The sequence below is a fragment of the Ambystoma mexicanum genome, chromosome 11, assembly GCF_040938575.1.
Source record: "Ambystoma mexicanum isolate Mex_15411 chromosome 11, UKY_AmexF1_1, whole genome shotgun sequence".
Lineage (NCBI taxonomy): Eukaryota > Metazoa > Chordata > Amphibia > Caudata > Ambystomatidae > Ambystoma > Ambystoma mexicanum.
The window spans coordinates 1,409,952,338-1,409,969,492 of NC_090934.1; the positions used below are offsets into that span (position 1 = coordinate 1,409,952,338).

The 17,155-nt window shown below is 47.8% G+C and overlaps 1 protein-coding gene across 1 annotated transcript in view; it reads left to right on the plus strand.

The window, feature by feature from the left end:
* IGF1R (insulin like growth factor 1 receptor) overlaps positions 1-17,155 on the plus strand; it is a 1,701,728-nt gene that overhangs the window by 795,096 nt on the left and 889,477 nt on the right. The window contains exon 5 of the mRNA XM_069625053.1: positions 7,820-7,959. Coding sequence (XP_069481154.1) covers positions 7,820-7,959 — 140 coding nt within the window. The remainder of the gene's footprint in view (positions 1-7,819; positions 7,960-17,155) is intronic.

Genomic DNA, 17,155 nt, shown 5'->3' on the forward strand with positions numbered 1-17,155 from the left:
CTCACCCCAAAATAAGTGGAACTATTGCAAGTGTAAAAGACATGGAAAAAGTCCTGGCAGGAGAGTAAATCAGGCACCTTGTGAGTCTGGGTCCCGCACCCAAGAAGCACAGACAATGGTAATATTCCAGCAGGAGAGTAAACCAGGAGTGAGAAGTAGTAGTAAACTGGACAGCATTGAACAGTGAGAACAAATCCTTTTAAGGATCATTAAGAAAGTTGTATTACCCTGACAGGAGAGTACACCAGGGGTAGAAAGAGGAACAGTGACTGGAGAAGGGGAAGGACCATACCCCTTTGTTAAACTAACAGATATGCAGAGTGTGAAGTTGCACATTCAAAAGAACTGTGTGCCTAAAAGAAACTCATGGGAAGGATCAATCCCCTGGAATAACCTTGAAGTATATAAACATACTGAAGGCCTTTCTCTCTATTCCTACATCCCCTTCAACAAATTCTTCCACTTTGATACCCTTACTTTCTGCAACCTACCCAGATCCGCCCGACTTTTACCTTCCTACAAAATGCTGGTTGGCTCTCCATGCACAACCGCTCCCCTTTCATGTTCCTTCTCCTATTCTACAAACCTTTCAATGGTCTTGCACCTCACTTCCTGTCTGATTGTATTGCAGTTTACGTACCCTCTAGTACCCACCGATCCTCCTTTGGACACAACCACACCGTCCCTGTGCCTTCACTCTTTTCCTCTTACTCCCTACTCGCCCGCTCCACTGGAACCACTGCCCATAACAATCAAAGCCAGCTAAACTGCGGACCTTTCTTTTAAATCCTGGCTTAAACTTTTAGTTGCTAAAGTAGGAGCTTCCTTACCCTCGTCCCATTCTCCCTATCTGACCCCACCACTGTCTCAGTAACACCTAATGTAATTTTTTTTCTCCAGCATGGGGTCTGGCATGATTTCACATGCTCATTCCCTGTCGTTAGGAAAAGAAAAGCAGTATTGCTTTAAAAGCTTGAATACAGCATTTTGCCTGATATCCAATCACTGAAGACCGGGTCATACTGCACCCGTCCATTTCCGGTATTAACCCTGAGTCCCTCCACCGTCGGCCAGCTTCAGATTTTTACCACCCGTTTTGGTGCAGGGAGTCCTCGAGTTTTGCTCTCAGAGCTTTTTCTGATAAATTTCATTTTTTCAGATGGAAAATATCTGATTTTGTGGAAATGTCAACTGCTGACGAGTAGTTTGATCCGGTAACGGTTACATTTCAACGTCTGGAAAGCGTGTCAACGTGGAAAGGCCTACCGAGGCCTACTTCGTGCCTCACCATGTTTCTTCAGGCTCTTCTCCATGTGTGGCTTGTGAAACATCTATGTGGAAGACACGCCCACGAGGTGTTGGTCTGCTTCCCGACAATGAAGAAGACCAGTGCGACATATGCCAAGGTTTTCCGGCTGAAACCAAACGGGACTGCTACCGACGGATGGTGGTATGGTTGAAGGAAGACAGGTACCCTGGGGTGGCCTGCAGGCATGCTCATGCAAAGCCCAGATCGGGTTGCGCTCCAGAGCGATCTCCACCTTGTAAGTGGTCCAGATCAGCCGAGGAGGTACCCCAAGATGGCTCCAGTTAAGCCAGGCGGTCGTCTACGGCCACGACTGCGTCAACCAAACCATTGTCAACGGTTGCTTCGTCATCTGCTGGAGTGGGCTCATCTTCATCAACAGCCGCTCTGTCAAAGGCCACCTCTTCGGCGACTGCTTCGTCAACGGCCAACTCATCTGAGACTGCTGCGTCGATGAGCAAGGAAAAGCTGCTGGCAAAACCTGCGTCAGGGTTTTGCTGCCTCCAAGACCCACGACTACTGCTTCATTGACCGAACCCTACCAGTCAATAAAGGTGCTGGTCATTTCTGTTGCCCTGAGGGAAGTGGGTAGACCAGGAGACCAGTACGCAGAGAGGTCATTTGGCCATTTATACTAGCTCAGACGACACACGGCATGAGTGCTTGGATGCAGGTGGCTACAGCCCTGTAGGCGTGGATTCGCCAAGGCATACGAGCTGTTGAGGCACACCAGTATTCCTCTGGCAGGCCCAGTGGCCCCTCCACAAGTTCCAATAGATACATCACAGGACATGTTCACAGTGCTCAGTTCTCTTTTGTCAGAGATCCAGCAGCGGCTACAGAACCCCCCAAACCCTCCCAACCCCATAAGCTGGCCCAGAAGGGAGCAACCCTAGGTACAGCCCTCCAAGGCCTCAGCGCAGGCATCGCTCGACTACCCTGAGGCGACCACTGTCACCACTGCCTGTTCCTACACCGCCAGATGATGCGCCGCACACTGATATGGCAACAAACACAGACACTGGCACAACGGACACGGAAGACTTTGATGACTTTGTCCCAGCCGTTGGGGAGCAGGTAGGTGCAGATGATACCCCCAGATCCTCACCTCCAGATGAAGTCTGGTCATTCAATTCCTTGATGGCGAGGGCATCTGCCCTATTTAATCTGGTTCAAGAGGAGAAGAGGAAGGAAGGCTACCAGAGAAGTACCTCGACCAGGAAGACAATATTATCTGTCCCATTGCTGGACGAGGTCTGGTAAGAGGGTCTGGCCGTAATGAAGTCCCCAAACTCCGCACCAGTAAAGCAAGACCAGTTAGAGAAAAAATACGGGGTGCTGGACTCAGCCCCCAAATATCTCTGCTTGCAGACATCCCTGGATTCATTGATTTCAGCAACAGCAAGTAAACTGTCATTGAATCTGTACTCCCAAGTCTATGGTCCCACAGGACCAAGAAGAGAAGAAGATAGATGCGTCCGGGAAGCACATCATATATACTGCATCATCCACCATTTAGGTTTAAACTAGGCCCACTCCTGGAATTCTTGCCAGACTACAAGAGGACAGAAGCGCTGGCACTATTTCAGGAGGGGGAGGTAGCCTCCGATTATACCATCACTATGATTATGGATGTCGCAGATTCGGGCTTCCCCCAAATGGGAAATGGCATAGCTCTAAGGCGTCAAGGTTGGCTGAAGGCTACCAATTTTAGGCCAGATATTCAGGCCAAGGTAGTGGATATGCTTTTCAACCGTGATAATCTCTTCGGAAAGGCGGTGGATGAAACGGTGCAGGCCATGAAAAGATGCACTGAGACGGCAAGGTCCCTAAGAACCCTGCAGCAGCGCCGCTCTTCTTCCTTTCGGTCTTCCAGGAGTACATTTTGAAGATCTTCAAAGGGATACACCTCCACTTCCTACAGTCCGCCTTCCTGCTCTACGATGCAGGAATCACACAGAGGTCAGTCCCAGGCTTTTGGTGGAGGCTTGCAGTACCGTCGGTACCCGCAGGGAAAGCCGCAACCAAGCAGGCCTGGCTTGACCCAGGGCCCTGGCCCTACTTCCGCATCCCAGTCGGAGGTTGTCTATCAAATTTCATTGATACCTGCAAAAACATCACCACAGACAAATGGGTGCTGGACATTCTGCAGAAAGGGCACTTGCTTGAATTCGAACGCAAGTACCCTCGTATTCCACCTGTAATGAGAGTGGAACACACTGCCCAGCTGCTCCGGGAAGTCTGATCCATGCTAGCAAAGGGCACAATAGAACCTGTCCCACTGCGCTTCGGAGCATACTCCAGATACTTTCTAGTCCGAAAGAAGGATGGTGGCTCCCAATCCTGGACTTATGACGCCTCAACAATACCTAAGGTTCCAAAAGTTCAGGATGGTCATGTTCCAGCAAGTGCTGGGCCAACTGGAGGAAGAGGAAAACATGACAACTCTCGGTCTTCATCCAAAACATTGAAAGTTCCTTCACTTCGTGGTTCTGGGGAATCACTACCAGTTCAAGACGCTGCCCTTTGGCCTGAAGTCCGCAGCAAGGGTGTTCATGAAGTGTCTAGCACCAGTGGCGGCGCATCTACGTCTCAAGGGGATACACATCAACCCGTACCAAGATGACTGGCTCGTCCGTTCACGTTCTCAGAACCTGGCAGTGCAACACACACAATTCCATAAACCTGCTAACAGAGCTCAGATTCTCTATCAATTATCCAAGAGCTTGCATAGTGCCTTCGAAGGATGTTATATTTCTGGGGGCACGTCTCGACACAGTGGCGTCCCTAGCTTTCCCCTCAGAAGAGCGAGTACTGGCCATCCTTGTAAAGGTGCGTTGCCTGTCCAACATCAGATCAGCAACCATCCTGGTCATCAAGTCGCTGCTGGGCAGGTAGTGCTGCTGCATACACCTGATCCGGTTCTAGTGGTTGCATATGAGGCCACTCCAGGAGTTTCTGGACTGCAGGTGGCACCAGGCCACAGGCTTGATCATACAAGTTGAAGCTCAATCTGAAATTCAGGCAAGCCATCTAATGGTGGGGGTGCGCTCTCCCCTTACGCAGGGTTCCGCATTCCGGACCTCTCCTTTTTAGGCAACAGTCACCATGGATGCCTCGCAAGACAGATGGGGGGGGGGGGGGCGGGCCACACCGGGCAGTTCACACCAGAGGCCTTTGGCTGCCGGAGGAAAAGTATCTACACATCAATGTCCTGGAGCTTCGGGCTGTTTTCTGGGCCCTCAAGTCGTTCTTGCCACTGCTGAAAGGTCAAGTGGTGAGGGTTTTCGCAGACCACGCCACCACGATGTTCTACATCAGGAAGCAAGGCAGATGTAGAAAAGGACCCTATGGCACTGGGCGATACTTGTGAACATGTTCCTCATACCCTTTTACCTAGCAGGTGTAAAAACCACCATAGCGGATGCCCTCAGCAGGGAGCTTCGGTCTGACCACGAGTGGGAGTTGCAGCAGGGCCAAGTAACCAGTCTGTTCCGTCATTTGGGTTGTCCGGAGATCGATCTATTTGCCACGGCAGTGAACTCCAACTGCAAGCAGTTCACCAGCAGGTTCCCTCAACAGGGGCCCTGGTGGACGGCTACTCACTCAGATGGCAGGGTCAATTCCTGTACGCTTTCCCTATGATCCCTCTACTACGAGTCATCAAAACTTTGAAGATATGCGGCTGCAAGATGATACTCCATTGCCCCAGCATGTCCCCGCCACATATGGTACCCAGACCGGCTCCGCTTATCAGCAGCGCCAGCCATCAGGCTACCGCCTCTTCCCGACCTGCTCTCCAGAAAAAGCAGAACCATCCTGCATCACGATCCAGCGTCAATTATCCTCATGGCGCGGCTCCTGCAGCCTTCGAGTTTGGCCACTATGACCTTCCAGTGGAATGTAAAACTGTTCTTGCCAAGGCCAGAGCGCCCTCTATTCTATTGTGATACAGTCACAAATTAAAACGCTTTGCGGTGTGGTGCAAAAAGCGGGGCATCATGCTGCTGCGTGTCTCTGCTCCTCAGCTCTTATCGTACCTGCTCCCGCTGGCCAAGTCTGGTTTGACCCACGCCTCCATCAAGGTACATCCGACGGCCATTTCACGATACACCCGTTTACCTACAAGCCATTGTTATGGTCTCACAGACTGGTCAAGGAACACATGAAAGGTCTCTTTAGGTCTCTCCCTCCAGTAGAAGCGAAGGATTTCCTGAAGACGTCTCCGCTTTTTGTGAACTTTGGTCCTGTGAATCAGGGGAAGGCCTCCCTATTCAGGTGGCTCTCCAGCTGCATCATACACTGTCATCATCTGGCTGACAGACCCCATCCAGGCCGGCCAAGACCCCACTCCACCATAGCCAATGCTGCTGCGACAGCGTTTCTATGGGGTTCACCTGCTCGACGTGGCTGCTTTATGGAGGATGATGGGCACCTTCACGAGATTCTACTGTGACGACAGGGATTCCAGGGAAGTGGTGCTGCGCAACCTGTTTGCTTGAGGTGAGTCGGTTCCAGGGGTAAGTGTTGTACTTCTGTTGAGCCTTGCCACCTTCTGTGGTTTTGTATACTGCTGTTTAATCGCATTCATCAGCATGTCAATCCATGCCAGACCCATGCTGGAGAACAACAGTAACGTGTAAGTAACTTGTTACGTATTTAAATAGCACTCCTCATTAATTTGAAGCACTCCACCCCTCCCCTATTAGGTTAATGTTATCTTTGTGAGTCACCTGTAGTATATCCTTGTGGGTGTTTTATCTAGTATATGTGCCACTCTGTTTACACCCTCATAAACTGGATCTTTACCTGTTCTCATCTTTGTGGTATTGTACAGGGACTATTTGTGGGAATGCCTCCACCATCTCTAAATGTGTTATTGAAAGTATTGGAGTGTACTTAGCTTGTTGCGGGTTTCTCAGCTCAGAGAGCCACAGAGGGTTGGTGCTTTAACTTTTCCTTACAAATATGAATATAGATGGGTGCAAAATGTTTACTTACCACTAGCCATTGGCTAGTGATAATTGGTACTTGGTGAGTAAGAAATGGTGTGCTGTCTGTATGTATAGAATTGAGGTGGTAAGTGATGATTTATGGCTGGCTAGTGGCTTGGAACTTGAACTTTTTACTCCAAGGTAATTTAGTACCGTTGTTTGTTGGCGTAGCATCTTCTGCCAGTTGTTGGTCTCAGTGGAGGAAGGTAACACAGTTGGAATTGTACGAGGTTCGTACTTGAGCAAAACTATGTGTGTGTTGTGAGTGTGCCCACACCTAGGTACACAAGTGCGCACAGGAACGTAGTAGATTTGCAAGCCGTGCTTTGTGGGTGCACTGTAATTGTTAGATGTGTTTTCAGACTGTTCTGGTTTGCCAGTGACAGGCTTTCAGCTTATGGGTACAGTTTGCCACCATCACCAATGACTAGATTGTAGAGTCCAAAAGCTCTTTGGTCATCTGGTTGTGTCTACTAGTCATGCATTTGTTACACAAGTGTCTTTTGACTGTTGAGGGATTTTCAGTGGATGGGAAACTGTAGGTCTGCAATGTTTGCAGCATACTTGAGTGCAGTTGCTTTTGAGCCTATTTTGGGGTTCAACGCAAAGGGAGCCCTATGGTAGTAGTCAAGGCCACAAACTTGCTTGGATGATGCTTTCTGCTGGAAGTGTGTGGGGACAAACAGCTAGTTTGTCGGCTAGGTGACCGCTTTCGGGAATTCTTCTATTGGATTAACCCTGTAGAAGGGCTGTGTCTGAAAAATGTCTTCCCAGCACCTATGCATTTGTGTTTGGTGGGATCTGGCATTTATAATCATTGTCCGTATCTCCTTTGCCTCTTCTGGGTTTCTCTACTGTCACCAGAGTCAAGTGAACAAGTGGTGAGAAAGTGTACCTTTTACGGTGCCATAATATATTCTGCTTATGTTCAAATCTTGCAAGAATTATCTCATTTAAGCATCTCGGCTCTCAGTCCACCTCTGTGTGGGAATGAGAGGCAGGCATTCTACCTTTTCCACAGTTGAGTTTGGTGTCATTTTTGGTTGTTTTTGCTTGTTGTTGAAAGCCCTACTTTCCTACTAGGGTCTGCTGAAGTTGTTTGTGCCCAAAGATTGGAATCCATTTACTGATGTGGTTTGCTCTGCAAAGAGCTTGATGTACGGGAACGCCTGTGACCTCTCTAACACCCTTGAGTGTTTGAAGAGTAGGATTGCGAATTCATGTTTGAGTGTCCTCATGTATTGGGCTCGGAGAATTGTCTCTTTTGTGTTACTACTGTGGTATGCTTATAAGTGGACTGTTTGTAGTCTTTGTAGTAGGTTTTCCTTGGACGTTATTTGGAAGGGAGTTTCACATGGGAGAATTACTCGTAGGCTGTTCTACTGTTAAAACACTTTATGAACTCATTGTTTACAATGTACACCAATCATTATTTCAGGGTCTCCTGTTTTGTAGTCTTCTGTTTGAATGGGCACTAATCACCTTTGCCTAATGTTTGATTCATGCCTTCTCCCAACAGCATGTTCTGCAGCCCCTGCGAAGGGCCGTGCCCTAAAATTTGCGAAGAAGAGAAGACCATTGATTCTGTTACATCGGCACAAAATCTACAAGGATGTACTGTCCTCAAGGGCAATTTGCTTATCAACATCCGGAAAGGCAGTACGTACACCTGGTGTCATTTGGCTACATTGCATGAATGGAATTTGCAGTGTGTTTCGATAATTAATGTCATGGGGTTTCTTCATTGCAGGAATTGTACCTGGCTCATTCCGTCTATTTCTGTTCATGATTTCCCAAAGGGTGATGTTTCTTGTTGGTCTCTTTGAACGTATATGACGGCTATCTGAAACTCACCACGGCAGCTTGAATTTCAGGAACCATGTCTACACAGTGCAGTCACATGTCTAAACAGGCACCATCTGGTAGTTGGCGATTTTTTCACCGTTGGTGCTGGTGTTTGTATAAAATGTGTTCATTAAGTAAATTTATATATGAAAAAAACTAAAAGGATCCAAAGTACAATACCCTTTTGTCCACATTTGTTGTATTGCTCCGGCGGTGAAGGAAGCATTCAAACATTTCAGTTATGGCAAATAAAATGCTCACAGGCACTGAAACCAATATGTTACAGCTGCTATGTCTTGTAGGAATGTTCCAAAGCCATCCCAAGTACAGAAGCAATATAACAACCTCAGCGCAGGAGTCCTGAAAGCATTGGGAATCAATTATACTACAGCGTCCCGTTCCCTTTCCTGCATACTTATGGAAGCCCGTCCTAGGGGACGGGACAGCAGCCTTTTTACGTCAAAAATGAACTTTAATTTTCTCGAATTTCTTTTCCATTATTTTTCCTAATTTCCCTTGCCTCCCAGCAGCATTGTTGGTTCTTGTATGTCGGGTGTAACATGGTTTTTGGTATGCGCTTCATGCGTTAAACATTACGCGACAGCTGACTTACATAGTGTTTATCTCGTGTGCCAAGTCCTACCTGTACAGGAGGAACACCATTTCTGTAAAAGCTTGCCAACGATCTACCTGGACTTGCCTGAGGACTTGATGACTTTTACTAGTGCTTGCACTGTGAGGACGCTTCAGGGTCTCTACTGGGTCAGGTGAACCTGCAGTGACATGTAAGCGTCAGGAATCTAACAGGCTTTCGGAGCCTTACGGTCACAGACCTTCTACCAGAGCTTTCTCTGAGGATTCCACATTTACTGGGATATTCTCACGTTGAGCAAGTCTCCTTGTGTCTCCAATAAGGTTCATCATAGTTCCATTGGTGACCGTTCAGTGAGGCCTACTAGAACAGGAATCTCACAAGACTCCAAACAACTGCATCACAGCTCCCACAAGATGTTGGCTCGACACTTTGAGAAGCAAAAGGAATCCACAGGGATGGTAACCTGCACCACGAAAGCAGTGTCTGAGGTAACATCACCCAAATCTCATTATTCCGAGGCTTCCACTAGTTCTCAGTAACACCTGCCTCAAATTTAATTGCCCGAACTGCTAGCAAGGAGGTCCATGTAAGCACCGACTGGTCCCTGATGACCACTTATTTGGCAAACTGCTACCCTATACCATCCTCTTCAATGAGATATGGAACTGTTTCCATTGGTGCATCTTCTCCTCACTTGCATCCAACATTATGCCTGCTTGCTGCTCTCCCTGGATGCTGACAACGGCATCCCCTGCTTCCTCAGAGGACAGGTTTTTCTATTCAGAGGCTATACTACAATTCATTCGAAAGCAATGGTGGACTACTTCAAAAACGTTACAAAGGCATTTATACCACAAGCTATTATTGCACAGCTGTTACAACCATAACCTTCTGTACCTCCTGCAATGCCTCCCCCTCGACAGGCGCACCCGCCGTAGTCGCACCTGCAGATTCAAATCCTTCATCCTCTTTGCCACCGTCTGGTTCTGGTGCCTGAAGTGATACATTACCTGGTGCACCTGATGCTTCTGCTGCACCTATCACAAGGATATCCACTTCATACCCTGCCGGTGCAGCTGATTTTTCAGTTGACACCGATTGTGACGAGGACACCAAGGAGGATGTGTCATTGTCTGCCAAAGCGTTGCCTGGCCACATGGGGGGAGTTAAGGAGTTTATAGGTCTAACTGTGCCACAGGAAATCTCCACTGAATCTGAAGAACTCTTAGGTGCTCTGTTCATCCAGATTCAAGACAAATCAGGGCTTGCCTTTCAAAAGTTAATATTGGTGGAGGCTATAAAATTGTGAGTAAATTCAAATTCTTGTCAGACTTTCAGTTAAAAGGTGCAATCCAGAAATCATCAATTGCTGTCAGATTCCACATTCTTTTCTTCAAATCCAGAGCTGCAGACCTCTATTACGGCAGCCATATAGTTTGCAAAATCATGGACAATGTTCTGGGCCTCTCTTGCAAGAGGACAAACTATTGGATGCATACTGAAAAAAAAGTGTATTCCAATTACGTTCTTCACTTGCCAAATTAATTCTGATGTTTTTCTGGCTGCTGCTAACCAGAGCTTTTGGAAGGAGATGGCAGATTTTTAACAGTTCCTTTCTCAGACAGGATGGCAGCATTTAAATCTGGTCTTTCTGAGGCTAGACCTGGCTCAGAATTTAAGGGCTATGGCTACTCTTTTTTAGCAAAGATGTATAATAAACAATTCTTGACCTACCATTTGAAGGGCCAGAACTATTTCACTCATCTACGGGTAACGAATTAACCAAAGAGAAGACCTCTGCATTAACCTCAAAGTCCTTAACCATTCTTACCAAGACTCCACAGAATGCTTTTCTGTTGTGGATGTGGGAGGCAGGCCAACATGGGGAAGGTCATGTGGGAGACCTCAGGCAGGGCCACATTTGTGAGCCAGGGAATTAACTGACCCCAGTGAGAGTGTGTTGTGTATATGTACTGAGTCCACCCCTCCCCAACCCCGCAAGAACAGGCAGGAACACAAATGAAGGCACCAAAGTCTTTGCAGAAATAAGGAACACATATATTTTGCAGAAGTAGACACATGTCCAGCAGAGTACGTTAGGCACACTGGACACAGATGATTGTCTACACAGGGCTGCGGGCACAAGGCGGGGAAGTGATGGCAGACATACTAGCTAGGCACACCAAGAGGAAGAGGGAGAGAAAGAGCGAGTGAGCGGCACAGACACGTAGGCATAGGGAGAGTGGTACATGGAAAGAGGGTGGAACAGAGAGTGAGTGGCGCACAGGGGGACGGAAAGGGGAGTATGCTAGACTGGGAGAAGTATACCTGCTAAGGGCCTCTGTAGCTCCTCTGCCCGCAAACCACGCGTCCAGCACAGCACTGCAACCAAAAAGAGACTGAGCCCTGGTCCTCTGTCCACTTATAAGGCTGTTGCTCCATCCCTCCAGGGCCAGCCACAGGGTCCAAGGAGGAAGGGTGTGGGATCACAGGGTGTAGGATGACACATGTAGGGACAGCTGTCACTTTCCCCTCCAGAGAGGAGGGGATGTTTTTCTCAGGAAGAGATGCCATGATGAACACAGCTGTCCAAGTGACAGACATGGGGAAGAAGGTCAAAATAGTTCCCATGGTCCTAGTGACAGGAAAAGGGCAGGGACTGGTGAAACGGAAGATGACTCATGCAGGTACAGTCCACTGCCCCCCTTCACTCCCTCCACAGTTGTCTCAGGAAGGGGATGGAGGGACCATGAATGAAGGAAGCAGGGATCACAGGGCGTAGGATGAACAATTCAGGCACATACCCCTCCCTGACCCCCCCTTCCACAGCTCTTGCTCCCCCTCAAGAGCCATCTGGGCTGCCCAGCACTGAGGCTTGGTACAGGAAGTGGGCAGGACATGCCAGGTGGACACACATAGGAAATGGTTCCCAGGAAGGGGAAGGAGGGGGTAGGCTCCCAGGCTGCAGATATTGCACTGGAAGAGGAGGCAGGTGGGAAAACATACCCAAATATGGACACAATGGTTCCCACACTGCTGTTTCAGGGTCCAGGTGGGCTGGTGACAGGAAGAGGGGGCAGATGGGCAAACATAGGAAGGCCCACTTGCGAGTCGAGGAAACTGTCCCAGGAAGGCAATTGAGGGGCTGGCCTCCGATTGCTTGAACAAAGATCGGAAGCTCTGGTGCCCTTCAAGATTGCAGCAGCATTTCTGGCTACAGACCATGAGGTAGGCCCTGGTGTATTTCCTAACTTGCACCAGTATTTTCGCATGTGCTTTAACATGGTTGCCGCCATCGATGCAGGGAGACTGCCTCCTTTGGATGTGCACATTGAGCGCGCCTCATGGGCTGCGTGATTGGCCACATCAACCTTTTTAGCACCAATATGGGGAGCCGGCAGTTGATGGAGCCGGCCCCCTCCAACCACCTTGGCGGCCCAGTGCTTCTTGCGCTGCCCTCACAATACCGGGTAAGCCTTCCACGCCTGCTCATTGTTTCCTGCAAAATATCCATATGTTCACTGCCTTTCTGCCCCACCTGACTGCACCGTACTTGCACAGAGATTCTCATCCTTTCGACCATGATGCTGAACATTTGTCCCCTCATCTGCACCAGTCAGCCCCCGTTTCATACTTTGCAACCTCTCCAATACCTCCTTCTTAGCCTGATGACCTGAACTGATTCTATATGTAATCTGTTGTTGTCTTCAATTGTCTTCTGCTCGTCCTGTCTAGGGAACTCTGATCTCTCAATTGTTAGTTCCCTGGTCCTTCAGGCACCATTTGTCGATTGCCCCCTCTAAACTGCACCCATCTTAACCTGAACCTCATGTGTCTTGAACCTGCACAGTGTATGTTGTGTGCAGCATTTTGGGTTCTGTTTAAAAATACCTGGATATTGCAAACTGTAACTTCTGCACCAGTAGACATGCGTATCTCCATGTCAAACTGGCACATTGATCTCTTTCTGCTGTTTTTAGTGCCTTGCCATATATTCGAAGCTAGCTGTCCTTTTTTAATCTGTGCATCCCCAATTTTCTGCTGCTTTTTAGTACTTAATTGGAAATTCGTAGCCAGGAGTGATTTTCTAAATCTGTGCATCCCCCATTCTGTGCTGCTTGATTGGAAATTCTAAGTTAGGTGTGCTTTTATAAATGTGTACATTTCTGTCTCTCATTGCACACCTCTTCTGTGCCTGCCAGGCTGCAATGCCTGTTGGTGAGTTTCTGTGCATTGTGCAGCCCACCCCCCCTGCCCGCCCTCTCTCCCCCCTCCACTATCACCATGGCACTCTCTGTCTATCTTATCTACTCCAACTGCTACTCTCACCTATCCTACCTCTCTCTCAAAGTCTGGAATAAAAAGGCTGAAAACAGCTATCCTGCATTCTAACCCAGGTGTATCTATTGCTGACACCTACGTCAATGCTACTTCCAGGCAGGCTATTATTGACATCCTCTTTTCTGTCCCCTCTCCTGACCTATGGACCCCAATATGGTTTCCACTCTCTCCCCTTTCTCCTCCTAGCTCAATAATGGTGGCATTAGATGGGAAGTACTCCTGGCATACGTCTCATTCTCTAGATGCATTATTGTCTATCAGAATGGCACTATCCTGGTCCAAGGTTCTCAACCTACTATTCTTCTCGACCGGCGCATGCCCTCTCTCATAAACCTCCTCCCTTCTCCTACCACCCCTTCCTCCTCTCCACCAGCACCGCTAGGAGTACCTCACCCCTGTACACTGTAAGGGACGCATGATGGCAATAGTAAATCAGACAAGTGACCACAGTTCAAGGGTGTTTATTGAACTTTTGCAAGGGTGTGATAAACACCTATCTTAACATAAATTCACAAATGGGAGCAAGCTACGACCATCAAATAATAATTATACAGTCCTTGTAGAATCTTGTCAAATTAAAAGGGCCTATACTAAAAAAAACTATTGCCAATCCTTACCACTAAGTTACAAATAATGTGGGGTAATGTTCATGAAAAAGAAAAGTGTTCCTAAAATAATATGTCTGGGTCCTCGGGCAGTTGGCCTCCCTTCCCCACATTTTCAGCACAAGGTAGGGTGGGTTACTCGAGCAAAGCACACACTCTGGCTTCTGCGGCACAAGGACGCAGTTCCATTTTCCCAGTTCAGGACCTTCTGTGTCCAAGTCGCTTTATTTTTTGCAAGTCTCTTGACACAGAGGGCCCGCTGTCCCATAAACACATACATGTTCCTTTCAATATTCAACTTGGGTGTTCATCCTCCGCCGGGCTCAGAACCTTTTCATACATCGTTCAATTAGTGCGCCTCAGCCAGTTCAGACTAATTTGGATTTACTTGAAACTATCAAAGCCTTTAGAATGTGCACAGGGTTTAGCTCGACCGGCTGCATGACCACTTCCGATCTCAATATTTCTCTCACACTCAGCATCAGTTGGATACCGAACAGAGACTTTTGAATGAGCATCCGCCTGGTGCCGGACCACTCTGTGTGGCATCTTTTCCATGGTTTCCCAAAGTTCAGTTACAAAGTTCAATTATTTCTTTTGCCTTTCTATTTTAAAAACCTTTATTTATTATTGCACACAGGTACGACACATATACACTTTGTAACATTTACAGAACGTATACATTTCTTTTAGTTGCTAGAGCAAATCATTGTGTGTCCTCATCCTCCGCTTTGTCAGCTAGGTATTGTATATATCTAGCCCATATATTTCTGGGTCTGATGGCTACTTGTAGTGAGTCTATGTATATTTCTTCGTTGTCGTTTGTCCAGATCATATCTTTGTCCCAGTCTCCCTTCGTTGTTGGGCTGTTGCTTTTCCATTTCAGCAGTATCGCCCTCTTAGCTATTAATAAACTCACATTCAGTATTTTCCACCATATTGGGTTCATCTTCCCCGTGGCCCCCAGTAAATACAGCATCGGCGACCATAGGCTGATCAGCCATCTCATCTAATGCTTTACAGATTTCTTCCCAGTACTCTTTCAGATGTATGCCTTCTCGCAACAACATCTTGGGCATGTACTTTCTGTTGTGGGTTATATACTTTTCAGTTTGGCCGGAGTATAATGTGTCATATGAACAACTTTGTAATGTATTAATTTATATCTAGTGTTGCATGATATGTGATTGGTCAGGGCGCATATTAGTGCCCATTGATTTTCGCTGATCGGATGTCCCAGATCTTGCTCCCACTTTTGGCACTATGTGTCCCTGGCGGGCGGGTCTGAGTAATGGTCTTGTATAGTGTTGAAGCAGATATTTTCCCTTTCCCCGCTGTGAACATATATCCCAGTCCCAGGTTTATAGTTGGTTCTTCTGGAAAAGCACTCCATAGCTTAGCGATGGCGGACCTTATACGCATGTAGTGCATCTTATTTTTAGGCGTGTCGCCTACTATATCTTTAAGGATTTCCCATGTCATAAAGCGTTTGTCTGGAAACAATTGCCCCATTGAACAATCCCCTTAGCGCCCCATATTGTGGCTGCCTCTTTATCCAGAGTAGGAGGTATATAGTGGGCGCCCCAAAATGGCATGCTTGGGTGGTATAGCGTATCAGCCCCAAATATATCAGCAATTCTGGCCCAGGCTGTGGTTGTGACAAGTGTGGGGTCAATGGTATTGTGCCATTTGGGGCGTGACGTCGTCAAGCTGTGGAGTAGTGTGGCGGAGTTCGATATGGGGTGTTCATTTTGTGTTCCCTTAGGGCTGAGGAAATCTGTCGCCCATTGAGCGGCATAGTGTCCTTGTGCTGCCAGGTAGTAGAGTTCAAGATCCGGTGCCGCTAAGCCTCCCTGGGAGTATTGGTCGGTTAGTACCCTCCAGCACAATCTGGGGTGCCCGCCTCATGTGAATGCAGTGCAAGCGCTTCCTATTTTTGCAAGTAGTGCCTTACCCGGCCATACCAGAACGGTGCTAAATAAGTAAAAGAGTTAAGGAAGAATTATCATTTTAATGAGGGCGATTCTCCCCATCATTGATATTGGTAGGGCGCTCCAGCGTGCCTTTTTGGCACACAGGGCATCGGTTAGGGCATCGTAATTCAGCATGCAGGATAACTGCGCTGTCCTAGCTACATTTACCCCCAGATATTTGATGTGTACCTGACTCCATATGATGAGACTATGAAGGTCGGTCGGTTCAACAGTCGCCTCCGTCAGTGGGAATATGTTTGATTTTTTAGCGTTGAGTTTTGGGCCGGAGTGTTCGCCAAAGGTTTTGACCGCTGATATGACCTTCCCAAGTGTGCGTTCTGGGTTCTTTAAATATAGTAGTATGTCATCGGCATACAATGTAATAATTTCCAGTTTACCCTCCAGCCTCAATCCGTATGTGCCGTATCGGGCCTAAGTATGTCCGCCAGGGGTTCTATCACTAGTACAAATAGGAGGGGGGACAGTGGACAGCCTTGACGGGTCCCTCCTAGTAACTCCAGTAATTCAAATAAGATGCCGTTGATATTTATCCTAGTTTAGGGGCGTGTGTAAAGAATTTTGACCCATTTAAGGAAGTTAGGGCCGAACCCATAATTTCGTAGGACCCTGAATAGGAATGGCCAGTATACTGTATCTAATGCTTTTTGCATGTCTAATGCAACCGTGCCACCCCTTGTGTTTCATCTGGTATTGCAGTTAGAATCTTGTGGCAGCGCCCGATATTTGTAGTGGTGGATCTGCCCATTATGAACCCGCCTGGTCCTCGTGGACCATATAAGGCATTAACGGGGTTAGCCGAGAGGCCAGGATTTTCGCGAAGATCTTGGTGTCAGTATTTATTAACGAAAGTGGTCTGTAAGAACTACAATCTTCTGGTGGTTTCCCTGGCTTAAGCAGCAGAGTAATGACCGCTTCTCTAGTGGTTTTGGGAAGCTCTCCTTTTTCTAAGTAGAACTCAACCCCAAGGCCATCCGTGCCTGGTGCTTTCCCATTGGGTAGCGCTTTTATGGCTTCAGATATCTCTGCCTCCGTGATCGGGGTTTCTAAGGTCTCCCTGGTGACGTCTGCTATCAGTGACTTTGGTATTTGGGATATATATTGACCTTTTTCCGCGTCAGTGGTATTGCTTTGTGTGGAGTATAGTCGTTTATAGAAGTCGTAAAAAGCCCCCGCAACCTCTTGACTGTCCGTGGTCACAGTGCCATTGTTTCGTGTTATGCATGGAATACTCGTCGGCCCACATTCCCCTCGCACCATCTTGGCCAGCAGTCTCCCAGGGTGCTCACGCTCCCCATATTGCCGTGCTGCTGCAGGCATGTCAAAGTAGTGGATCTCACGATCAGCTTCCTCTTTAAATTCGTCGAGGTTGGTCTTGATGTCCAGCCCCAATTGTGCAGTTGGTGTTTGTGCATACAGGTTTTGTATATTGGCAATATATGTTTCACGGCGCTCTAAGTACCTGCGGATATCTTTCA